The 26388-nt window shown below is 39.3% G+C and overlaps 1 protein-coding gene across 2 annotated transcripts in view; it reads left to right on the plus strand.

Annotated features, from left to right (window-relative positions):
• Nucleotides 1–581: 581 nt before the first annotated feature.
• MSRA (methionine sulfoxide reductase A) overlaps nucleotides 582–26388 on the plus strand; it is a 440787-nt gene continuing 414980 nt past the window's right edge. Inside the window, exon 1 of one of the 2 annotated variants that reach the window (XM_028114363.2) lies at nucleotides 582–918. In XM_028114363.2, the coding sequence (XP_027970164.1) occupies nucleotides 783–918 (136 nt within the window). In that variant the 5' untranslated portion in view covers nucleotides 582–782. The remainder of the gene's footprint in view (nucleotides 919–26388) is intronic. The other variant, XM_028114362.2, reaches the window with a different exon arrangement.

Here is a 26388-nt window from a genome sequence, read left to right on the forward strand (position 1 = left end):
AATTTGTCACAGGAACAAATGTTATCTCCCACGATTTGAGAAACAAGACTGATCCAACAGCACCATTAAATGCATATAAACTGGGCTACTGGTGGTATTAGTGCTTTATTTTCCCTCCTGCAAAATGGGTTTATCAGTGTATATATGTATTGTGTATATATACATAAAACATTATTTTGAATTATCTTCCCTATTCTGAACTTTTTGAAAATTGTGCTTAGTTTTTATTCTGGATACTCTTTTTGATAATTTATCATTATAATGGCTGCAGTGGAAATACTCATACATTCTAGCTGCCTGTAAAGTAAGTTGTCTTATATCTTATTGGGCACACTGAATAACTGCTAAGGTTTTTTAAGGAGGGTACGAACTTTAAAATCAAAGGCTAGGCATTATTATTATTGGCCTCTGCCGCTTCACGTACTTTCGTATCGCAATTAGTACATTTGTTCTCTGCCTGGGAACTTTGTACTGAAGCCGAACCAGAAAGACTCGCTGGTGCCTCCTAGGACCAGGCCCCCCCCGCGCCGTCTCCCCTCCCACCCCTGGGCGAGAACACGCCCTCAGTTACTGCCGGTCTGACCCGAGCCTTAGGTAACTTCTATTCCGGGGCGGCGGTGGCCACAGCCAGCAGCGCAAGCGGGCCTCAGCTGACCCCCGCCCGCAGCGCGGCCCAGTGCACCGGGATCCCGCAGCCGGGCGCCAGCTGCCCACTTCGCAGGGGCGGCTCCGCTCTCGACCGCGCCGTTCTGTTTGGCGGCCTCTAGGCCAGCCGCCCGCCCATGCTCTCAGCCACCAGGAGGGCTGGCCAGCTCTTCCACATTCGCTTTCCCGTTTCGAGAATGAGCAACTCCGCCTCTAAGATCGTCAGCCCCCAGGAGGCCTTGCCGGGCCGGAAGGAGCCGATCCCCTATACGGGTAAGGACGCGTGCGCGCGCAGAAGGCTCTGTTATTGTCGTGGCGCATGCGCATCAGCGCCCGGTGGCTGCGCGTCCTCTTCCCGCCCGGAAGAGAGCCGAGGGCCGGCCTCTGGTGGATAGTTAGGCTGGGGTCTGCGCAGGCGCGGAGAGGCTCCGACCCTGGGGGCGTGGGGAGGGGTCGTAGCTTTTTCTTTGTTTGGCTTCTCACCCCCTGAAACAGCACGAAGCACTTTGATGGAATCTAATATGTTGGTATAACTCACCTAGAGTGCAAATACCCCGGCGGCTCCAAACTTTGGGTAGGAAAAGCGCTGACCCGATTTCCGCTCTTTCTCACAGGTGTGTGAGCCCTCAGTCCCGGCTTCTGTGCCTCCCTTTTTCTTTCTTTTATGTACGGTCCGCTGGGATACTGGCCACTTTCAGCGATGGTGCCGTGTTGTGTTGTCACTGGAAGCAATGAATGATACAGAACGATGAAAACTGCAGTTCTGAAATTGTATCTCAGACCACTGTACCGGTTGCAAGAATTATCCTCAGGCTTCCATTATTCTCCCTGAGTGCCCGGTTTCTCCCAATTGGCAGGCGCTGCCTCTGGCCCCGTGCTCGCGGGTCTGCCGGTATCAGTAGTCGGAGGTGTCGCTTTAAAGCTGTGCTTTACAAACTTAAAAATAATTTTCTAACCTCATACCAAAACTTTTGGAAAATACAGTAAAAAAAAAAAAAAGCCAGAAAAATGATCACATGGTTGGGTGCCCAGTAATGTTAAACTACTCTAAAAGTTATTTGCATAAAGCTTAAACCTCAGTTTCTGTCGCAGACTGGTAGCGGTTCGCAGACATCCCAGGTCCACCAACCAAGGACCATTGCCATTATCTTGGTGCAGTGCTTCTCAAAGCGTGGTCCCTACAATTAGTGTTTTAAACAAACCCTTTGGGTGAATCTAATACACTCCATAGTTTGTAAACCACTGCTTTAGAGCTGTTGGAGAATTAAATGGTGATTAGTCCTTTACATATGGCTCAATGCCAAGATAAAGCCTGCATTTAAAAATTCCTGGGAATTCTGTTTTTCTTTTCCTTAAAGAATTACTGAGTTATAGGAGGAGGTCATAGTGAGGGTGTGCATATCATACACAGTATTCAGTATCAGTATGAGATTGGAAAAGATAGAGAGGTTTTTTGAATGTGGGGCAGTTTGGAAACTGACACTGTGTAACTTGTTTCTCCAACTGCATTAGCAGTTTGGCTTCCTATGCCCCGCTCACTTCAACTCCACCTCATGGTCAGCCCTAAAAGTTTTATTTTTGACTCAAATTCAGAGAATGAGTTTTAAACTTCATTTTAAAAATAAATTCTCTTTTACAAACCACTATTCATAAATGGATACTTAAAGGCAGTGCTTTTTCAATGCTGAACACCCCCAGCTTGTACTAAACTTCCTCTTTACATACTACAGTCTCTTTGGTATGCCCTCCCAGACATCTAAAAAAGAACAAATGAACACAAAAATCTTTTTTTTGAAAACAAAAATCTTGATCAGATTTGCAAACTGGTTCAAGATCAACTTTGACCAAAATGTAGTTCTGCTTAATCTTTTTTTTTTTTTAAGATTTATTTGTTTATTTGACAGAGACACAGCGAGAGAAGGAACACAAGCAGGGGGAGTGGGAGAGGGACAAGCAGGCTTCCCGCTGAGCAGGGAGCCCCAATGCTGGGCTCCATCCCAGGACCCTGGGATCATGACCTGAGCCGAATGCAGACGCTTAAGGACTGAGCCACCCAGGCGCCCCTAGTTCTGCTTAATCTTAACCAAAGTCTTCTCAATCACTTACCTGATACATAAATGACATTTTTGGTAAAAGATTAACCAATATGACAGAAACGAGCCAATGATTTGTCACATCCACCTAGTAACTCTAGTGGAAAACCTCAGGGTTTGGTTCTCTTCCAGGCTCTTCGGTCTTTTTATGTAGCCATGCATACATCTCTGTATCTGGACCAGTAAACTGCTTTTTTTGGTGTAGGGCCAAGCCTACAATGCATGTGCATGTGCAATGCGTATGTCCCTATTGCTCAGCTGTTTTAACTCTTTTCCTGCCCAAATACTTCAGTTTTAGATTGTGGCCTTTCCAGTCCCTACTCCTGGTACAACTCCTCCCTTGACAGGTTGCCAAATGTTCTGACTGGCCCAGAAATGGGCAGTATTACCTCCTTGGTAGGTTTTGGTGGCTGTAAGCTTGAAACTTACGGACTTAAGTATTATTTTTTTGAAAGTCGAATTCATCTCTATCCCAAGCTCCAATCTGTTTAGTAGCCCTTCACTCCTTATTATCTCTGCCTGTTGTTAATTGTACCCTGACTTTCAAACGTTCTGTGACAGAAGCATCACCTTTTGATTTTAGAAGATAAGGCCTGTTTAGTGTCTTTGGTTCAGCCTAGTACTAGGCTCTGTCTTTGTGCCCTATTACCAAATACTTTAGGTGTGAAGAGTTATCATTTTAGCTTTAATCCTACCTTTTTTTTGGTATTCAGAAGGAAACTTACACCCTTTTATAAACTGTGGCCAAGTAGTAGATTACTACTTTGCAAGAGGGTAAGATTCAGTCCTTCAAACTTCTGTAGTGTTAAATTTCTCCCAGGCTACCTGTAGTGGATGAAAAGATGAATAGTCCTATTTTGGGTGACTGGTCATGACTAAACTTGGACTGGACTGGCTCATTTGAAGCAGACCCTGTTCAAGTTGGTAGGGGGTCCTGGACAGCACCGGCTGGCTGGCAGGGCATACAAGCAGTTTACCTGATCTTATATGTGGAGGTGGTCTCTCTCTGTTTCAGTGCCTGGCTGTAAAGCAATACTCAGAGAACTTTGGGACTGGGGGAAAAGTGGAATTCATGCTTGTTGAACTGAATTGTTGGGCAGTTAATTGCTAGATAGGCAGGAGGTGGAAGGCTTATACTGAAAACCTATGTTGTTAAAATGTAAGTTTATTATAGTTAGAACTAATCTTATTTCCAGTGAATTAATTACTGTAAAAGCCCAGTTTTTATTTTGTATGGCACCTTTTTTTTTTTTTTGCATTTTGGAAATATTGCTAATCTGGTTTTTTGGTCAGGTGTTTGGGATTTGGAGATATCATCCAAGATAACATTGACAGCTCATATTTAATCTCTGCTTTCTTGGGCCTATATTCTTAGGTAGTGTTCACTGTATTACTGTGTTGTTGTTGTTGTTGTTGTTTTTCCTGGCAAGAGGAAGAGATGTAGAACACCTGCTCAGAGTATACTCTTTTAAGAACTTTAAGTATAAATAGAAAAACAGTAAAACAATATGAGTAATCCAAAAGGTGGTTTCTTGGAAAACAATTGAACTGTAACAATAAAATTTATATACTATCTAATAAAAAAGGAAGAAAGTACAAATACATAAAATAAGAACTGAGAGGGGAGTAAATAGAAGTAGAAAACTTAAAGAATTATAAGATACTAACTCTTTGAAAATAAATTTGAAAACTTGGATGGAATAGATAATTTTTAGGCAAATATAATTGACCCAGATTGATACCAGAAAGATCCCGTTCTGTTTAGGAAATCTTAACAGAATGATTTTTCTAGAAGAAATGAAGTCATCCAAGAGTTGCCTCCTCTCAAAGCATCATGTTCAGACAATTTTACAGGGCACTCCTACTACTCACAACCCTGAGATCATGACCTGAGCCAAAATCAAGAGTCGGATGCTTAACCAACTAAGCCACCCAGGTGCCCCTATGTCTAATTTTTTGAGGAATCTCCATACTGTTTTCCATGGTGGCTGCACCACTTTGCATTCCCACCAACAGTACATGAGGGTTCCTTTTACTTCACATCTTCACCAACACTTGTTGTTTCTTATTTTTGATTTTAGCCATTCTAACAGATGTGAGGTAGTATCTCATTGTGGTTTTGATTTGCACTTCTCTGACAATGAGGGATGTTGAGCATCTTTTCATATGTCTCTTCTTTGGAGAAATGTCTGTTCATGTCTTATGTCCGATTTAAAATTGGATTATTATTTTTTTTGGTGTTGAGAAAATTTTCATCTTTCTATAACTTGTGGCTTAGTAGATTTCTACTTTGCAAGAAGATAAGATTCAAACCTTCAAACTTCTTCAATGTGAAGCTTTTGCAAGGCTGCCTAAAGTGGATCAAAGCATGACTAGGCCTATTCCGGGTAATTGGTTATTATTTAACATTGTTTTGTAAGTGATAGCTAATGTAGTCAGATAGGAGAAGGCAATTAGAAATGTACAAATTGGAAAAGAGAAGGTAAAACTAGACAACAACCAGTAGCTTTACTCTATGCAAACAACTTGTTAGAAAATATAATGGAAGAACACACCCCATTTATAACAGCAACCAAAAAAGATAAAATTTATGTATAAACTTGGCAAAAAATATGCAAGACCTAAGTGAAGAAAACTTTCAAATGCTACTGAAGGACACAAAAGAAGACTTGCACAAATGGTAAGACATACCAGGTTCTTGGATAAGAGTGAACAGGAAACATACAAGTTCTCCCTATAAGTTAATTTATAAAGGAACATGCTTTTAATAAAAGTACTAATTTTTTTTGTTTTATTCTAGAACCAGACACATTAATTAAAAAAATTCATATGGAAAAATAAACAGGAAGAGTTACAGTAACTGTCAAAGAAGAGCAAAGAGGGGCAGCTGGTCCTACCACATAGTAAAAATGAAGCTTAATAACTTAAACAATGTGATACTGGTCCATGAATAAGTAGGTCAATGGGATAGAATAGAAAGATCAGAAATTCTTTTTAAATCTTTTTTTTTTTTAAAGATTTTATTTATTTGAGACAGAGAGAATGGGAGAGAGAGAGCACATGAGAGGGGGGAGGGTCAGAGGGAGAAGCAGACTCTGCTGAGCAGGGAGCCCGATGCGGAACTCGATCCAGGGCTCCAGGATCATGACCTGAGCCGAAGGCAGTCGCTTAAGCAGCTGAGCCACCCAGGCGCCCGAAAGATCAGAAATTCTTAAATATATATGGAAATGTAGTATATCGTAAAGGTGATATCTCAAATCAGTGGGGAAAAGATGGAGCATTCAATAATAAATGGTTATGGGACAACTGGGTAGCCAAAATGAAAAAAAAAAAAGTTGGATCTGTACTTTACCTCGTAAACCAGAATAAGTTCCCAAACAGATATTTTATGATAATAGCTCATGCTTATTAGGTGTGTGCTGTAGGTCAGGCACTCTAGTAATTACTTTACATTTGCTAAGACATTTAATCCTCACAGTAACCCCCTGGGGTAGTAATTATTATTAACCCCATTTGTTGATGTGGAAACATCAACTCTATATGGGTTGGGTGACTTATCCAAGGTCATATAGCTAGTAAGTGGTGCAGCTGGGACATGAATGTGGGCTATTTGGCTCTAGAGTTTGTGATCTTAACTACTGTACTGTTTTTTCATTTAGTTACTTGTGAAAATGAAACAGTTTAAGTGAGAGAATGGGAGAATTCCTTTATAATCTTGGGATGAGGAAGGCCTTTCCAACTATGACTTGAAAATCAGAAGACTTAAAAAATTGATAAATTAGATCACATCAAGGTAAAAATATTCTCATGGCAAAAATTACCATAAGCAAATTCAGAAGACAGACTGGGATAAATATTTGCAACTTATAAGTGAAGGACTGTTGTCCCTAATATATAAGAAGCTCCTAGAAATTAATAAGAAAACACCAACATCTGTTAGAAAAATAGGCAGAGGTTATAAACAGATAGTTTATAGAAAAGCAAGTACAATTGGCTCTTAAACATATAAAGGGGTGCTCAACTTCACTCATAATGAGGAGGATGCAAACACCATTTTTCATTTTTCAGATTGGCAAAAATCCAGAACTTTGATGGTACACTTTGTTGGTAAATCCTTAAGGAAAAAGGCACTCTTGTACATTGCTGGCGAGACTGTAAATTGGCTCCACTCTTATGGAAGGCAATTTGGCAATATCTATAAAAAATTTAAATGCATATACCTTTTGACCCAGGAATTCAATTCTGGGAATTTATCCTACAGATACACTTGCACACATGCCAAATGATGACTATACCAGGTTATTCACTGCAGCTTTGTTTGCGGTAGCCAAAGATTGGAAACAACCCAAATGCCCATCAATAGGGGCTAGTTAAATAAATTGTGGTTCATCCTCACAATGGAATATGCAGCTGTAAAAAAGAACGTGGAAAATCTATATGAATGGGTATGGAGAGATTGCCAAGATACAGTGTTACGTGAAAAAAGCAGGGTCAGAACAGTGTTAATATGGTATGCTAATTTTTGTGTGAACAGGGAGGAAAATAATAGGATGTGTGCACAAAGAAACTTTGAAAGGATAGCTAAGAAGCTAATAGCTGGGGAGAGGGCTATGCGGTGAGCTGAAGATGGATGGGACACACAAGTGGGAGACTTTCCTTCATGCTTTCTTGTAACTTGATTCTTGTAATGTGACTGCATTATTGAGTTAACTCCACTATGAGGATGATCTCTCTCTCTGGTTTTTAGTTTAATTGACCACGTTTCTATCATCTTTTGTCATCCCTATTTCAAGTTCTTACTTTTTTTTAAATTTTGCTCTCTTTTTCTTGTCAAGTAAGTCTTTTTTTTCTTCCCCAACTTGCTTTTGTAATCAGAATCTACATTTTGGCGTGATTTAAAAAAATCTATATTTAGAGGGTGAAATTGGAATAAGTTAATCCAAGTCATTTTACATTTCATAAATATTCATTTTTATTGAAGCATCAATTGTGGTGGCATCATTTATACAAAGAAAAGATCTTTGGGGACAAATTCCTTCCACTATTATGTAGAAGGCATTATGTGTATTTCTTTTATTTTGAGTGATGTACATAGACTTTTAAAAGAAAATGATAGAAAACAATTTTCCTTTTAGAAAAATTTTCCCCAATGTGTGATTAATTTCTAAATCGGAGGACACAACTATTATTTTTCCTCTTCACATCTTGTCTAAAGCTCTTTATTTTACCCTCTGTTTCAGAACCCTCAGTGTTTTCCTGAAGTCCCTGGGATAAGGGTATTCCGTACCTCCCATGATCTGATCCTTACCTTCCCAGCCTTTCTTCCTGCTGTGCCCCATAGAACCCCATCCTCTGGCTAACATGTGTTTCTGTGTTCTGCCTCTGGAGTTGCTCATGTTATTCTACCCAAGTGGGTTCCACATTGCCAGTGTTTTCATTTAGTCATTCATTAAATGTCTATTAAATGCCTCCTTAGGTAAAATAATGTTTTCCATATATTCTTATCCTACCTCATCTTCAGAACTTGCCCTGATTGGATTCCATTTCTCCTATAAATGCATCCCTTTTCTCTCCAACCTAAGTGATTCTTTTTTCTTTTGTTTTCCTTTTCTCGCCTCCTCTCTTCTTTCTTTCTTTTTTAAAGATTTTATTTATTTGACACAGAGAGAGAACACAAGCAGGGGGAGAGGAAGAGGGAGAAGCGTGCTCCCTGCTGATCATGATGCGGGGCTTGATCCCAGGATCCTGGGATCATGACCTGAGCTGAAGGCAGATGCTAAACTGACTGAGACACTCATGCACCCCAGTCCCTTTCTTTTCTTCTGGACAAATAATTATGTACTGTTGCATGAATCCTCCTCTTGGATCTTGTATTGTTACTTAGATGTCGTGTTACTACCCAGGTTGTTAAATCTACGTCTTATCTCCTCATATGAGGGGGAGCTCCCTTGAAAGATGGCTGTCCAGAGGGAGGAGCCCTCTTTCACTCCTTGAAGGGAGGGGCTGGCTATGGTTGATACTGTTTTATCCTTCAGTTTGTAGTACTTCACAGAGGACACTGTCTACATCGGGCACTCAGTTATGGTTTGCGAATATTGGGGAAAGTATGACTAATGCTGGTTGAAGGTGGTCTTTTTGTGTGACCATTGTGTGACCATTGTGACACAGAGAAGCTAACATAGCTCATCTTTTGTCCCTGGGGTATATATCCTAAATCGTTTTTTCATTAGTAGTGATAGATTTGGGCTGATTACAGACTTTCTTCTCAATTACTCTTGTTACCAGTAGTAAACTTTTCTGTTGGCCAGGGTGAATGATGAGGAGCCCCTCACCTTTAAATCGCTAAACAGGGACTTGGCTAGGAATCTGCAGCAGTAGTTGGGAAAGAGGCATCCTGCTCAGCACAGTCCATGGGGGACCCTGCTTCCTTCAGGATCAGGGGTGACAGCGAGCCCCTGCTTCAGCTGGGGGAGGGAGGAGAGTGAGGACAGTTGAGGTGAGAAATGGGAAGCTGGTTGGGTGAGGAGACATCAGCCCCAAGAGAGCCAGTGGCCTCCACGCCCTCAGCAAGAACCAGAGTGGAACCTTTTTGCTAGGCTTGGTCTGCCCCTTCATAGACCCCAGTGCCTTGCCAGCCATCACCACTGCTGCCTTGGCAGATGGCCAGACGCCTTCCCATGCCACGGCAGCTGGCTGGCCCTGTCATCTTGCACCAGCCAAAATCTTTGAACTCTGGTGAAGTGTGAAAGACTGAATTCTGCAAAAGATGGATTCAGAGTGTCAATGCATGATGAGTGAAAGTTGTGGATCCTCTGTATCCTGTTCTTTCATCTCTCTTCCATCATAAATTCCCAGTTTGTCTGAGAGCGTCCAGTAGCTAATGTTTTGTGAAAATGTAGCACTAGACTGCAAACTACTAAAGGGCTGGATTTGGTTTATTCGTTGTGCCTGGAACACAGTAGGCTGACAATAAATATTTGAGGAATGACCGTAGCATGTTAGGTTGTGAGCTCTGAGAGGCGGGCCCCTGTGAGCAGTAGCACACATAATAGACATACACATATTATGTATAATGGCACTTAGTAGGTAGTCAATAAATGTCTGAATTCATAATGGAGAGAACAGTGCACTGAAGAAGACAGGAAGGGTAGGGATTTGGGGCCTTGGGATTGCCATTGTTTGCTGGTTTCCAAAATGTTAATGGGTTTTCCTCCCATACCAGAAAACTTTATCAGCTGGACAGAATTTCTGCTGCCAAATGGAAATGTATGGGATGAGGAGTTGGCCATACTTGAGGAATGGAGTGTCTGTCTACCCTGTTACACGATGGCAATTTCCTTACTTGCTGCTGCTTTTCTTTCCTCTGGTTCAGAGCATCAGTCCAGGCTTAGCTTCACAGAACTGAGTTTCTGCCATGCTTCCCAGAGATTTCATTACAGCACACTTCTGCTGGGTATGGGTTTGTCATGGTTTAGTGTCTTCTTATTTTAACTTGTATCTAAGCTAAGAGATAATAAGAGGTTGGCAGTACCTGACAACGGTCTTATCTTTGAATAAGCAGAGTTGGCATTTGCTGGCATTGCCCCCTTCACTGCCCTCATTTTATTGTGGCTTTACTCTTTCCACCCCTCTTTTCATGGATGGCTAGCTTCTTTCTAATCACTCTTGCCTGCAGATGGCTCCTGAAATCTAGATCTCATTTTGCAAAAGTTCTGCTTTCCATTTCCGTTTTCCTAAAGGCGTTTAGGATTTGACTGTCCTGCTATAACCCTAAACTCAGTTCTAAAACCATACTTACCATTTTGCCTTCAAAACATTGGATACATATTTTAATTTCTCCATTTCTGTCAGTGGTACTGCTACAACCTCAAGTCCCCCAAACCTTAGTTGCATTTGTTTTTGAACCTGGCCTCTGTATTTAATATGTCCTTCCTCCAATAAGTCTTGATTGTTCCTTGTTTTCTCTATTAGGGTTCTCCAGAGAAACAGAATCAGTGGGATATATATAGATATATAGAAAGAAATTTATTACGAGAGATTGGCTTACATGGTAATGGAAGCTGAGAAGTCCAAGATTTGCCATATGTAAGCTGGAGGCCCAGGATAGTGTGGTTCTAGTCCAGCTCTGAAGGCCTGACAACCGGCCTTCAGAGCTGGACTAGTGTTAAGTCCTAGTCCAAGTCCTAAGGTCTGAGGGCAGTAGAAGATGGATGCCCCAGTTCAAGCAGAGAGAGCACATTCACCCTTTCTCCATCTTTTTGTTCTAGTCTGATCAGATTGGGTGAAGCGTCCCCACACTGATGGGTGCCATCTTTTTTACCCAGTGTACCCATTCCAATGCTAATCTCATCCAGAAGCACCTTCACAGGCACACCCAGGAATAAGGTTTTACCAGCCATCTGGGCATCCCGTAACCCAGTCAAGTTGAAACATAAAATAACCATTACACTTTCCTTGGTCTCTGCCTTCATTCTCCTCAGTCTACTATGACCACTGCTATCAGACATCTGTTTAATCCTCAGATTTCATACTATCACTGCTTGGAAAATAATGGTGACTGTATGTGATTGGTATGATTATAACTGAACTCAAGGGTACATCACTTGGGTGCATCAAATTGAACACAACCCAAAGAAGTGTTGAAAGCAAAGAACTTTTTATTACTTATTGTAAGTAAGGAGACAGGGAGATAGCTCTCAAAGCACTGTCTTCCCATGGGGTTAGCACAAGAAGCTTTTATTCAGTGTATTGGGGGTGGGGGCAGAGAGCTTGCATATACATTAAGGAACTTATACCTAATCTGTTACTTAGGCACTTTGGTTCAATTGCTCATGCCTAGCCTGTCAACATGCTTGTGCATACATTGCTCAAAAAATGGCAGGAAGCCCCACCCATAGGAGGAGATCTTAGTATTATAATGAACTAAAGGTACCTTCAGGACAATTTGGGGGCTTCTGCACAGGTCCTCTGCTCCCAACCCACTCAAGCTGGCTCATGCGTGGGGCTATCAGGCCAACACCTACCTAGCTAGACAACGCCTTGGCAGGAACTGCTGATTTTCAAAAACAGAACACATTCCTTCCCTGCTTTTGTCCTTTCCCTCTCCTCCCTTCTACTGAGAGCTTGCAGCCCTCTGATTTGAGTAACTTCTGTTGCATCCTAGCTAACATGATGACACTCTTCATCCTGGAGTTAGAAACTTCCTCTACCTTGCTAACTTCAGTGTTCCTAGTCTCTACAACGCCCCCCCCCCCGCCCCCCGCCCCAGCTGGCTCTGCTCTTGGTTCCTTCCTTCTAGGACATTTGCTTTCTTCCTCATAGCCCGTCTAAATCTTCCTGGGTCTTTCAAGGCTCAACTCAGTCCTTTCCCTTCCATGCTGCCTTTTGGGGGTGGTTTCAACTTTGATTGCTCTTAAGAGTTTGTTGTGATTCCATTTCTTTGTGTCTTCTTCAATTTCTTTCATGAGTATTTTAGTTTTCTGAGTACAGATCCTTTGCCTCTTTGGTTAAATTTATTCCTAGGTATCTTATGGTTTTGGGTGCAATTGTAAATGGGATCGACTCCTTGATTTGTCTCTCTTCTGTCTTGTTGGTGTATAGGAATGCCACTGATTTCAGTGCATTGATTTTATATCCTGCTACTTTACTGAATTCCTGTATGAGTTCTAGCAACATATGTTAAGAAAAAAGAAAAAGAAGAAGATAGCAGGAGGGGAAGAATGAAGGGGAGTAAGTCGGATGGGGAGACGAACCGTGAGAGACGATGGACTCTGTAAAACAAACTGAGGGTTCTAGAGGGGAGGAGGGTGGGGGGATGGGTTAGCCTGGTGATGGGTATTAAAGAGGGCACATTCTGCATGGAGCACTGGGTGTTATGCACAAACAATGAATCATGGAACACTACATCAAAAACTAATGATGTAATGTATGGTGATTAACATAACAATAAAAAAATAAAAAAAAGAGTTTGTTGTGGAACTATATAGCTCTGGGCCCTCGTTTTGTACTTTCCTTTCACTGTGTCTCCTCAGGGAGGTGAAAGTTGAGTTCCTTTAGTGTATTTGGAGCTCAGTGATTGCTATTCTTCTCCCTGGTGGTTCCTGAACTCTTAGTCTGGTTATGGTGCCCTGCTGGCATGGGCAGAGGTCCTGGGTTTCGAGGACTAGGCTGCTGCTTGGTTTTCTGGTTATCTTTCTCCTGGATGTCCTGTCAAAGTGCTCTTCCTATTTGGTGAGATACTTGACGACTTTGACTTATGATCCTGTTAAAAGATAAACTGAGGCATATTACATTTTTTAAGAGTTTATTTGAGCCAAAGTTGACTCGAATTGGGCAGCATCCAATCTAGCAGACAGAAAGGAGCTCCAAGGAGCTTGTACAAACATGAAGGACTTTTTATTGGCAGAAGGGAATGGGAACAAGGAAGTTAGACTAGATAAAAAAGCAGGTTGGTTATTACAATGATATGTCCCCCCAGGCAATGGCAGACTACTTAACTAGTGTTGATCAGGCAATTCCTGATTGACTGGTTTAGGATTTCATTTCTGCAAGAGCCAAAACTGTAACTAAGTTAAGTCTTGGTTTGGTGATGTAGGGCTTTGCATAAGTGACTCTATTTTGAGCCAAATGTCTTGTTTTATTTTTTTTTTAACAATGCCAGATGCTTGATTTGACCTTGACCCAAGACCACCATATCCTCTGGGTTAGCTGGGATCTCTTCTGTAAGCTGCATCTCTTATGAAAGGTCAAATAAGGTTATTGTCCTTTATAAAGAGAGACATGGTTCCTTATATTTCTGTAGGGCTTTAGTATGATTTTGTGTGAGCATATCTACAGTGTTTCTCAGCAGGGTATATTTCTGATCCACTAGCTTGTTGTTGAGTAAGTGTATTAAATTTGCATTATAATATAAGAAAGACTGGTAATAGTGAAAGTGGAAAAAATGCAGAGTTATAATATGTTCCAATGAATATATTATCATTACATTTTTAAAAAATGAAGGATAAAATTGAGAAACATTGAATGTCTTCCCAGAGCATGTATAGAAAATGAATGCTTTTGAAAATGTTACCATGGCAAAGTAATAACGTTAGTGTTGAATTTTCTTCTGTAACTTTTTCATATTTTACCTTCAATTGTTTTTATTTGTAGTTTGCTGTTAGGTAATTTATACTTTGCTTAGGTCAAATGCAATGTGAAAAATCAAAAAGCATTGTTCACATGAGACCGAAACTTATTTTTTGGCCAACTAAAAAAAAAAAATTGATATTTTAACAGATTTTACCCAAAAGGCAAGAGTCATGAAAATGAAGTACTGTGAGGGAATTCATAGCTTTCCAGCTGGAGAAAATGAAAGCTAAAGTAAAAAATCCTGAATGTACCGTAGTTAGCAGATGAAAAGAAAACCATGTTAGAGTTTGCAGAATGGAGTAGCCAGCTGTCAGATAGAGCCCCGGAGAAAACACTGCATTGCTGAAAACCTCTTTTTCCTTATCTCTTCTTAAGAGCCAATTCATAGAGAGCTACGTCATCCAGCAGTCAGCCTTCTGCAGCAACTCCTGCTGGTCCCCAGAGTTCCTGGCTAACCACTTAGCATTCCTCACACACCGAGATGTGTGCACTGGCTTGAAGAAGCACCGCACAGAGCTCCCCACTCCCCCCACCGAGGACTGCAGTGGGCCTGATAACAGCCTGAGCTCAGGCGGGGGCTCTCCCTGACAACCGGAGGCAGGTTGCTGGGAGACCGCATACCTCCAAGAGTAGAAACTGCACCCAACTGCCTCTGAATGTAAAAGAGGTTTGAGGAGCCCCTTGCAGATAACTTTTTATTTTAAGAAACTGAAAAACAACATTTTTTTTTCTTCTGCAGGATTATGCTCATCCTATGAAGCTCTGTGGATTTATTTTGTTAAGTGGAATAGAAGGGAATAATTATTTTCTGATGAAAATTAGGAGTTGGGCGAATAAGATTATGTCGCCCTTTGCTGCAGTCATTTTGGGGCAACACACCTGATTTAAGGAATAAGCTGTATAAATTTGAATATGAATTTCCAGGGGCAAGATAGGAACCAAGAGATTTCTATTAGTATAATGCTGGAACTTAGGACCGAACTATTTTGGCTCATGAAAAACCTGACAGTTTTTTCTTTCTCAGGATAAGGAGATCTGTTAAAGAGCTGAGGTCTAGGCTTCGTTTTATGGATATGTTTGCTTTGGAACTTGCAGGATGGTTGACAAAATTGATATAATTTTAAAAATGAGGATTCTCCTACTGTTATTTCCAAATGGTCACATTACACTAATTAGAAAGGAAACAAGTGGTCTCTGCCCTGAGTCTCTAGTTTGTCTACCCCGTGAATCTGGGACTGGGCACTTCCTACTGCTCCAGAATGGGCTGGTCATGAGGCCAGCCAGTCTGTGCTGAGATGGCTTCTCCTTGCCTCAGGGCCTTTATTACTTAAATCTCAGATTTATTTATGTTTGTGCTCAAAGTTGGATTTGTTAGTAAGTTTTTAATTATTTTCATTCTCTTCTCCCAACTTCCCAAGTAACCAGCGTCCAAAACCTTGTGGGTGTATTATAAAAATGGATCAGTGTGTATTCTCTGCATCTCACTCTTCTCACTTATTAGTACACCGTGGAAATACCTCCAAGTAGCTGGCATATGTTAAAATACTCTTTTTTAAAAAATTAATGAACTTTATTTATTTGAGCAGTTTTAGGTTTGTAGAAAAACTGAGTGGGAATTGTGGAGGATTCCCATATATACACACTCCCCCACCCCACGTTTCTCCTATTGTTAACATTTAACATTAGTGTGGTAGATTTGTTGCAATCGATGAGCCAATATTGACACACTATTATTAACCAAAGTCCATACTTTAGGGTTCATTTTTTGTTTTGTATATTCTATGTGTCTTGACAAATCTATAGTGATGTGTAGCCAACCATTAGCGTATCATACAAAATAGTCTGACTGCTCTAAAAGTCCCCTGTGTTCTGCCTACTTATCTGCCTATTTATCTCTTCCTGCTGAACCCCTGGCAACCACTTACCTTTTTACTGCCTTCATAGTTTTGCTTTTCCAAAAATGTCATACATGTGGGATCATAGAGTACGTACCCTTTTCAGATTGGCTTCTTTCACTTAGCAGTACGCATTGAGGGTTCCTCCATATCTTGATAGCTCATTTCAGTGCTGAATAATATTCCATTGTATGAGTGTACCATAGTTTGTTTAGCCATTCACCTACTAAAGAATATCTTGGTTGTTTCCAAGTTTCAATAATTATGAATAAAGCTACTATAAACATTCTTGTACAAGTTTTGTGTGGACATGTTTTTAACTTCTCTGGCTGGATACCAAGAAGCATGATTATTGGATCATGTGGTATGAGTATGTTTCATTTTATAAGAAACTGCCAAACTGTGTTCCAAACTATGTTCTATTTTGCATTCTGACCACCAGTGAGTGGGAGTTCCTGTTGCTTTACATCCTTGTCAGCATTTGGTGTTATCAGTGTTTTGGATTTTAGCCATTTTAGTAGGTATATAGTGCTATCTTATTGTTTTATTTTGAAATTCCCTAATGACATATGGTGATGAACATCTTTTCATATGCTTATTTACCATTTGTATATCTTCCTTGGTGAAGTGTCTATTCTTGTCTTTTGTTTATTTTTAAATTGGATTGTTTGTTTTCTTATTGTTGAGTTTTAAGAGTTATTCCTATAATTGGGATAGCAGTCCTATATCAGATGCCTTTTGCAAATATTTCCTCCCAGTCTGTGGCTTGTTTTCTTATGCTTTTGACAGTGTCTTTTGTAGAGCAGACATTTTTAATTTTAATGAAGTCCAACTTATCAATTTTTTTCTTCCATGGATTGCACTTTGGTGTAGTATCTAAAAAATCATTGCCATACCTAAGGTCACCTAAATTTTCTCCTGTGTTACTTTGTAGAAGTTTTATAGGTTTGCATTTTAAATTTTGAGCTAGTTTTTGTGAAAGATGTAAGATCTGGGTCTAAATTAACTTTTTTTTTTTTTTGCATGTGAATGTCCAGTTGTTTCAGCTCCATTTGTTAAAAAGACTGCTTTTGCTCCATTGCACCGCCTTTGCTCCTTTGTCAGAGATTAGTTGGCTGTGTTTGTGTGTGTCTATTTCTGGGCTCTCTGTTCATTTCCATTGGTTCATTTGTCTGTTCTTTTACTGATACCACACTGTCTTCATTATGGTAGCTTTACGGTAAGTCTTGAAGTTGGGTAGTTTCAGTCCTCTGGCTTTGTTCTTCAATTGCATTGGCAACTCTGGCCTTTTTTTCCTCCCCTCTCCATATAAATTTTAGGATCAGTTTGTTAATATCCACAAAATAACCTAATGGGATTTTGATTGGGATCTATTGAATCTATAGATCAAGTTGTGAAGACCTAACAACTTGACGATACTGAGTCTTCTTACCCATGTCCATGGAATAACTCTCCACTTATTTAGATTTTCTTTAATTCCTTTCATCAGAATTTTATAGTTTTCCTCATCTAGATCTTATACATATTTGGTTAGATTTGTACCTCAATATTTACTTTCTTTTGGCGTTAATGTAAACTTTTTTTGGTTTTTGTTTGTTTGTTTGTTTGTTTTTTTTTACATTTCACATTCCAGTTGGTCATCACTGGCATGTGAGAAAACAGTTAACTTTTGTATATTAACCTTGTATCCTGTAACCTTCCTGCAATCACTTAGCAGTTCTAGGAGTTTGTTTGTTTGTTGATTCTTTGGGATTTTCTACACAGATAGTCATGTCATCTCTGAACAAAGACAAAATTTTTTTTCTTTTTTCCCAATTTGTATCCCAGGTTTTCCTTTTCTTATTGCATTAGCTAGTACTTCTAGTATGATGTTGTATAGGAGTAGTGAGAGGGGACATACTTGCCTTGTTCTGATTTTAGTGGAAAAACATCTAGTTTCTTATTAATTATCATGTTAGCTGTAGGTTTTTTGGTACATATTCTTTCATCAGGTGGAGGAAGTTCCCCTCTATCCCTAGTTTGCTAAAAATTTATATGCAGTTTTTAATGGCTGCATAATATCCCATGATATGTATGTACTATAGTTTATTAGAACAAAACAAAACAAAACAAAGGCAACCTCTGTATCAGTTATTAAGTGTTTGGCTCCTGTAGTACTATAGATATATTTAGTAATCATGGTATGTGGTATATCATGGTAATAACTTACAAATACCTTCCTTGTAAAATCTAGCCAAAGAGATAAAGTTTATGTTAGGTTATGCAGTGCCTTGAAGTCATTCTAAGTAAGGAGTTCAGATCAGAATGGAAAATGAAAAGAATATATCTTCTGGGATGATGTATACTTTGGGGGGAAATAAGAGGTTCAAGTAGGCAGATGGTAAGCATCTTATCCATGAAGTATAAACATCCTATGAATCTTTGATGCTTGCCAGTACATTTGGATTGGTTTCTAGATACAGCTTGGCAGTCAAGTTATGGTATTGTTTGTTCTGAGAACTTAAAGGTCGATTTGACCCACTTACATTTGATGAACTGGACTAAAAAGTTTTAACACCTTTGCTATAAACCAGAGGTTGGCAAAATAGGCCTGTGGGCCGAATTTGGCCTGCAGCCCATTTTTGTTTTTTTAATAGCAGTGCTGCATTAAGGGCACATTCTAATTTATCTTTTAATTTTAGATGATAAAGGACTCTTAAATCTGATGAATTTTAAGTTGTACCAGTATTTAATCTAGCTCATTATGGCAAAATGTAACTGTAACAACAGTGATGTAACAGTCTAACCAAAACAATGACAAAACCCCCATATTATCTGAATAATCCTCACTGTTAGTATGAAAAAGCACCAGAGTTGCTGGATTGTTGTGAAACTCTATGGGTGTAACATTTTGCAACATTTGGTCTCCCTTACTGCTGATCAGAAATCATTGATAATAATAGTATACTTAACTTGACAGCAGAGAAGTCATTTCATTGGGGATTGTTGAAGTTTACTTATCAGCATACGAACCAATTTTACATTATTCCTGAGCTCAAAATTAATCATTACTATCTCTGCAATTTTGTGTTTTATTTATATCTTCCCATAACAGTATATTTTGTGTCATAATTACTTGTGCTCATGTCTGTCACTGCCATGAATTGTGAACGCTTTAGGAGCTGAATCTAGCTTTGGTTCATCCTTGTGTTCCTCTCAAGGCCTAGGGTAGAGTTTTGTGAATTCTAGGTGAATAATAAGTGTTGAGTGAATAAATGGATGAGTGAATGAACCAATTGCCTGGAAAAACTAATGGCAACCCTACATACTGTCTATATAGAATGTGTTCCAATTGACATTTGTATATTTGCTATCTGCAGATCAAAGGAAACTAACCATAATCTAGGAGTCCTTCAGTATTTTAAATCTGTTGTCACAATTTTATTTCTCTCCAGTCTGCCTTCCTCCCTAAACTATGAATGGCAAATTTGATTATTGTGAATAACTTTTCAACAGAAACATCCATTGATGTAAAAAGTGGCCAATTAGTAAAAGACATAAATATAATACAAATTAAGTATCATAAAGAAGATATAACAAAATTTGCTCGTTATTGTTTTTCATACTTTATAGCATTTTTTTGTGAAATGTAGTTGTGGTAGTCTCTTTAAGAGAGGATCTAGGGTGGTAAACTTTCTGCGTGGGAGTTTTTATATCTGAAAAATGCCTTTATTTCACCTTCACATTTGAATACTAATTTGGCTAGGTACAGGAATCTCCATTCAAAGTCCTGTTTTGTTTTGTTTTTCAGAAGTTCTCGTTTCCAGAGAGGTTGATGAGGAGTCTGCTTTAGATCAGATTCTTGATTGTTAATAGTGTTTGTTAATAATGATTGTTTTCTGATAACTTTTGGGATTCTTTTCTATATTTTGAGGTTCTAGAAATTTTCTACATTATTATACAGCTTAGCACATGGTAGCCCTTTCATTCTGAAGCCTATGTCTTTTTTTTTTTTAGTTCTAAGAAATTCTTAGATGTTATTTTTTTAAACATTGGCTCCTCTGAATTATCACTATTTCTCCTTTATAAACTTCGATTTGTTAGATATTGGTAAATCTAGAGCTGTTCTCTGTGATTTTTTTTCTTTTTTTTTTAAGATTTTTTTATTTATTTGACAGAGACACAGCAAGAGAGGGAACATAAGCAGGGGGTAGTGAGAGAGGGAGAAGCAGGCTTCCCGCTGAGCAGGGAGCCTGATGTGGGGCTCGATCCCAGGACCCTGGGATCATGACCTGAGCTGAAGGCAGTCGCTTAACCAACTGAGCCACCCAGGTGCCCCTTCTTTTAAACTTTCTATCTTTTCATCTTATATTCTGGAAGAATTCTTTAGCCTTGATCTCCTAGCTGACTAATTTTGCTGTTTTTTTCATTCTGCTACGGAGCCGTTCTATTAAGTTCTTAATGGCAACAATTACATTTCTTCATTTTTCAGATCTCCTCTTGAGTCTGTTTTATAAAAATCAAAATCCTATTGTTTTATGGATGTAATGCCATCTTTTATGTCTATAAAGGTATTAGGTCACTCTTCTTATAACGTTTAGTTCTGAAACTCTCCAAGCTGTAAAGGCTCCTTGTTCTGGTCTTTCTCACTCTGAGCTCATCTTTTCTAGACTCTCCCCGATCTCAGCTTGGGGCAGCCAGTCCTGGAAGAGGGGCTGAGCAGCTGTGGGTGCTTGTGCTCCTTACTGTTTGCAGTGGGAATAGGGGACTGTCAGAGCTGACAGCAGCCGGCCTCTAGAGCTTGTCTGGTCCCCAGTTTGTCCTGGATTTACCTGGGGCCCTTCCCTATTTCTCCATCATAAACACGGACCTAAACACTGTGTGGAGAAGGGAAGAAGGCAGGCACAGGGATTCACAGGACAAACTGCTTCCACTTCCACGGTTCTACCAAACCATCACCAGCTGTTCCTAGCCCTCCCCCACTCCAGGGTACCCCCACGTGTAGTCACAGAGCTTCTGGTGCTACACCCCTGTCTTGGTCTATCCTTGCCTCTTGCTCATCTCAACCACACCTTTCAACCTGCCAGGAATTGCTGGAAGCCCCTAGTCTGTTCAAATTTTTTTAAACTAAATTTCTTATTTTGAGACAGTTGTAGATTCACACACAGTTGTAAAAAATAACACCCTTTACCCACTTTCCCCAGGGGTAACATCTTGCAAATCTATTGTACATCACAACCAGGTTATAGACAGTGATCAGGTCAGTGTACTGAACGGTTCTATCAGCACAAGGACCCCTGTGTTGTTGCCCATATATAGCCACACCCCACCTCCTTCCCCACTGCCAGCCCTTCCCTGACAACTGGCAACCACTCATCTGTTCTCCATTTCTGTAATTTTGTCACATCATTAATGTTATATAAATGGAATCATACAGCATGTAACCTTTTGGGGATTGGCTTTTCTCCATCAACACAATTCCCTGGAGAGTCATTGAAAGTGTTATATACGTTCATTCTTTGTTCCGTTTTATTGCAGAGTAGTATTCCTTGGTGTGGCTATACCACACTTTGTTTTACCATTCACCCATTCAAAGGCATCTGGATTCTTCCCAATTTTTGACTGTTATGAATAAATCTGCTATGAATTTGTGTGCAGGTTTTTATGTGAACATAGTTTACATTCTCTGGGATAAATGCCCAAGAGTGTAATTGCTGGGTCATATGGTAGTTGCATGTTTAGTTTTATAAGAAAGTGCCAGAGTGTTTACAGAGTCATCCCATTTTTATGTCCCCACCAAGCAACGTATGAACGATTCAGTCTTTGCATCCTTTCCAGCATTGGATGTTGTCACTATTAATTTTTAGCCATTCTGATAGGTGTGTAGTGATAATCTCATCATGGCTTGAATTTTATTTCCCTAATGGTTAATGATATTGAACATCTCTTCATGTGCTTTCATATCATTTATATATCCTCTTCAGTGAAATGTCTTTGGTAATATGTTAGACATCTCTCATTAAATTATTTGTTTTTTTACTGCTCAGTTTTGTGAGTTCTTTGTATGTTCTAAATATTAGTTCTTTGTCAGATATATGGCTTGGAAATAATTTTCTCCTTGACTGTAGTTTTTTTTTTTTTTTAATCTTTGTAATAGGATCTTTTGCAGAGTGAAAGTTTTCAATATTGGTGAGTTCCAATTTATCATTTTTTCTTTCATGGATTCTAAGAATTTTTGGCCTAGCCTTGATCCCAAAGATTTCTATTTTTTCCTGAAAGTTTTATATTTTTACATTTTACATTTAAGTCCATGATCCATTTTGAGTTAAGTGTTTAAAGTTTGAGATTTAGTCTGAAGTTCATTTTTTTTAAGCCTATGAATATCCAATTGCTAAAGTACCCATTTGTTGAAATCCTTTCTCCATTGAATTGCTTCTGCACCTTTGTCATAAATCAACCGGACACATTTGTGTGAGTCTACTTCTGGGTTCTTATTTTCTTCTGTTGATCTATGTGTCCATCTCTCTGCCACACTATCTTGGTTACTGTAGCTTTATGGTAGGCCTTAATATTGGGCAGAGTCACCCCTCCCACTTTATTCTTTTTTTTCAAGATTGTTTTTAGCTGTTCTGAGGCCTTTGCCTTTCCGTATAAATTTTAGAATAAACTTGTCTATAATACTGTATGATATAGGTACTTAGAGTTGTCAGAATCATAAAGCAAGAAAGCAGAATGGTGGTTGCCAGAGGCACTGTGGGGAGGAGAGAATGGGGAGTTGGTGTTTAATAGGTATAGAGTTTCAGTTTTACAAGGTGAAAAGAGTTTAGCAGGCATGGATGGTGGTGATGTTGCAGAATGTGTGAATGAATGTATTTAATACTATTGAACCACACACTTAAAAATGGCCAAGATAGCAAATTTTATATTGTATGTATTTTACCACAATAAAAAAGAATAAACCCACACACACAGAATAAATTCATCTATGTTTACAGAAAAATCTTGGTAGGATTTGATAAGAATTGTACTAAAATTATAAAACATTTTGGGGAGAATTACTGTCTTTACTGTGCTAAGTCTTTCTATCTGTGAACATTCATTTAGGTTTTCTTTGATTTCTTTTTTAAGTGTTTTATAATTTTTAGTGTATAGATCTTGTACATATTTGTTAAGTTTATAATTAAGTTTCTCAGGTTTTTTTTTTTTTTGGAGTGATTGTAAATGGTATTATGTCTTTGATTTTGGTGTCCGTATGTTCGCTGTTAGTATTAGAAATGCACTTGATTTTTGTGTGTTCATCTTGTATTTTCTAACCTTGTTGAACCTACTTACTAGTTCTAGGAGGTGTATGTGTACGTATTACTTAGGATTTTCTACATAGACAACCATGTCACCTGGAAATAGAGACAGTTTTAATCTGTATGCCATTTATTTCTTTTTCTTGACTTATTGCAGTGGCTAGATCTTCAAGTACTATAAGTAAGAGTGGTGAGAGTGGACATCTTTATCTTGTTCCAAATCTCAGGAGAAAAGCCTTCAGTCTTTCATGGTTAAGTGTGTATAGGTTTTTTGCAGATGTTCTTTATTGAGTTGAGATAATTCCCCTCTTTTCCTAATTTGCTGAGAGTGTTATCACGAGCAGGTCTTCCACCACCTGTTTTTATAAATAAAGTTTTATTGGGACACAGGCACACTTATTGATTCATCTGTTGTCTATGTTGGCTTATGTAATATAATACCAGAACTGAGTGGTTGTGACAGAGATCGTATGACCCTCAGAGCCTAGAACATTTATTCTTTGACCTTTTATAGAAAAGGTTTTCTGACTCCTGCTGTAGTTTCATGAAGTCTTTCTTTTGGTTTGCCTTTTTTTTTTTTTTTTTTTTCTGTCAGAGTTACCCTCTCTCTTGATATCATAAGATGGTTGCAAACTTTTTTTTTAAATAAAGATTTTATTTATTTATTAGAGAGAGAGAGCACAAGCAGGGGAAGTGGCAGGCAGAGGGAGAAGCAGACACGCTGCTGAGCAAGGAGCCTGACTCAGGACTTGATCCCAGGATCCTGGTATTATGACCTTAGCGGAAGGCAGACACTTAACTTCAGCCAGGCATCCTGATGGTTGCAAACTTTAATTGCTCCACATGTGCCTCTTCAGTTAACTGAGACCTAGACCCCGAGTCACTGGCCAGTGCCCAGCTCAAAAGAAAACAGAGTATGGTTGTGTGTAGATCTAATTGACTTCCAAAGCCCTTCCTACTCTAACAAGTCTGTATTTCTGTCAGCAGTAGTATTTTGTGTAGTTCTTAGCTTGATAACTGCTGTTAACTTCTTACCTTGATCATCAGCCTGAACAAATTACTTGAATTGCACTTACTTCACAGCCTGACCTTTCCTGCCCCGTTTCCCTGACTTTTACTGTAGTCTGTATTGCATTTTAGAATGTTTACATGATGGCAAGATGCATGATTTCAGTGATATTTAAAGGGTCTGGTAGAGTGTAGCATTCTAAAGTTGATGACTCTTTATACTGTAGTTACATATTTATTGTATTTTGTTGTTCTGAGGGAGGTTTTTTTTTTTAGACTTTATTTATTTATTTGACAGAGAGAGAGATAACAAGAGCAGGAACACAAGCAGGGGGAGTGGAAGAGGGACAAGCAGGCTTCCTGTGGAGCAGGGAGCCTGATGTGAGGCTCAATCCCAGGACCCTGAGATCATGACCTGAGCTGAAGGCAGACGCTTAACGACTGAACCACCCATGTGCCCCTCTGAGGGAGTTTTAAAGCCTTTAGCTTTGACAAATTTGTTGTTTTGGCAGAAATGAGCTAGATAAATGGTGGCCCAAGTCCTTAAGTTAGGAAATAAGCAAATATGCTCCTTTGATCTCTGAAAGGTAAACTTATTGTAGTTTTGTGCTTATTGATTATTAATTGTAGAGATATTATGTTCTGCATCTCGCTACATATACAGTTTTTTCTAGCTTGCTTGGTCTACTCTCTCCAGAACATGCCTTTACTGGTAATATCCCTTTTTCTTTGAGAGCTTCCTTTTACCCACTTACCTCCTCCTCTCTTGGTAGTGTTTTCTCTTACTCTCCAGCACATTTTGACCCTCCTCTCTTTTGCACTTCTAGCTATTACTTCTTTTCTTTGCTGCTCATTTGGCATGTAATCAGATTGTTTGAAGACATCATGATTGTTGTCATAATTGTTTAACTTTATAATAGTGATCTAATTTAATATATGCATATGTTTTCTCTATAACTGCATTTTCAGCTTAGTGAGGGCTAATAATTTGTATCCCCCCGTGCCTATGTATGTTTATATTGCACAGTAATTATTAGTTAGATGAATAAAAGAATGATTGAGCTTATACTCTGTGTAATATTGTGTTTGGAAGTTGTTCAATAAAATCCTTTTAGTATGGTGCAGGTCAATAGATATTAATATTAATGAATTTCGATAAATGGATGCTCTGTTTTTAACTTACTGTCCAACACAAACTATCTGTCTTTAGAAATCTGATTATGACTGCTTGTGTGAGCCCAATGGCTGACTTTTCAAATAGTTATTAGAGGAAATCTGAGCTCTTAGCTGCTACATTACAATTTGTGTTTAATATTTATGGAAGGGAAGTCTTTCTACAAATATGTAAAAATATTGGTGAGTGAGGGAAATGGCTCCCAGTGTGACAGGAGAAAATATCTTAAAAAGATCCTCAGTTGTCTGCAATTTCCCCAAGGTTGTGTTTACATAAAAAAGACATTGTTTTATGTTCTAGAATCAAGAGATGATTTTATGATTTAAGAAGTTCCACAAAGAACTTTTGTAAGGTTATCAGTACCCACATAACTACTAGAGAGATCACATAGCAATATTTGTCTCTGGATTTATTGAGCTTGCTGCGTTCCTTTAGTATCATTCATATTTTTCTCCCAAGGGTACCACTTCCCTCTCTTGACTTAATACCTAGGTATGGAAACTCATTTATGCCGTGGTGTAGGATTCTGGGAAATGAATGCCTGTTTATTATGTCTCTCTACAGGACCTTTCATGACCATAGGTAGATGTCTGCCGCCTCCTTATGAACAGGCAGCATTCAGAAGTTCATTCTCTGGACAGGGACAAGTTGGTTTGGTGGAAAGCACAGACATTTCATGTTTGGACAGTGATGCTGAACTTCCCTTCATATGCTTACCAGCATGTGGTAATGATGAACAAATGAACAATATGAACAAATTTGCCTCAATTCTCTCATTTGTAAAATGGAAACATCCAGTGGATGTTTCTGGGAATAGACGAGACAGTCAAGAAGGAGCCTAGCATGATACCTGGCTCCTGGCAGCTTGTACAGAGTGTTTCTTTTGCACTGTGATGGGTTCAGTGGGGATGTATAGGGGACCTTTTACTGCTGCGCTGTTGCCCCGTTTTGCAAAATTGGTTGATGGCTGTGTCGTAACATCACACTCATCAAAAGAGCTGCAGTATGCGATGGGGAGGCAAGCAAGCCACAGGCTCACTGTAACCTCCATTTCCTTTCCTGGGCCAGCCTTCCTGTCAGAAGGATTGGCTGCAGGATCCACCTGTGAGGCAGGGAGGTCAATGATTACTTAAGTCCATATTCTTCTCACATCTTGGGAAAACAGG

Source organism: Eumetopias jubatus, unplaced genomic scaffold (assembly GCF_037043125.1).
Source record: "Eumetopias jubatus isolate StellerSeaLion01/CBP00866 unplaced genomic scaffold, mEumJub1_p1.0 scaffold_2, whole genome shotgun sequence".
In the NCBI taxonomy this organism is placed as follows: Eukaryota; Metazoa; Chordata; class Mammalia; order Carnivora; family Otariidae; genus Eumetopias; species Eumetopias jubatus.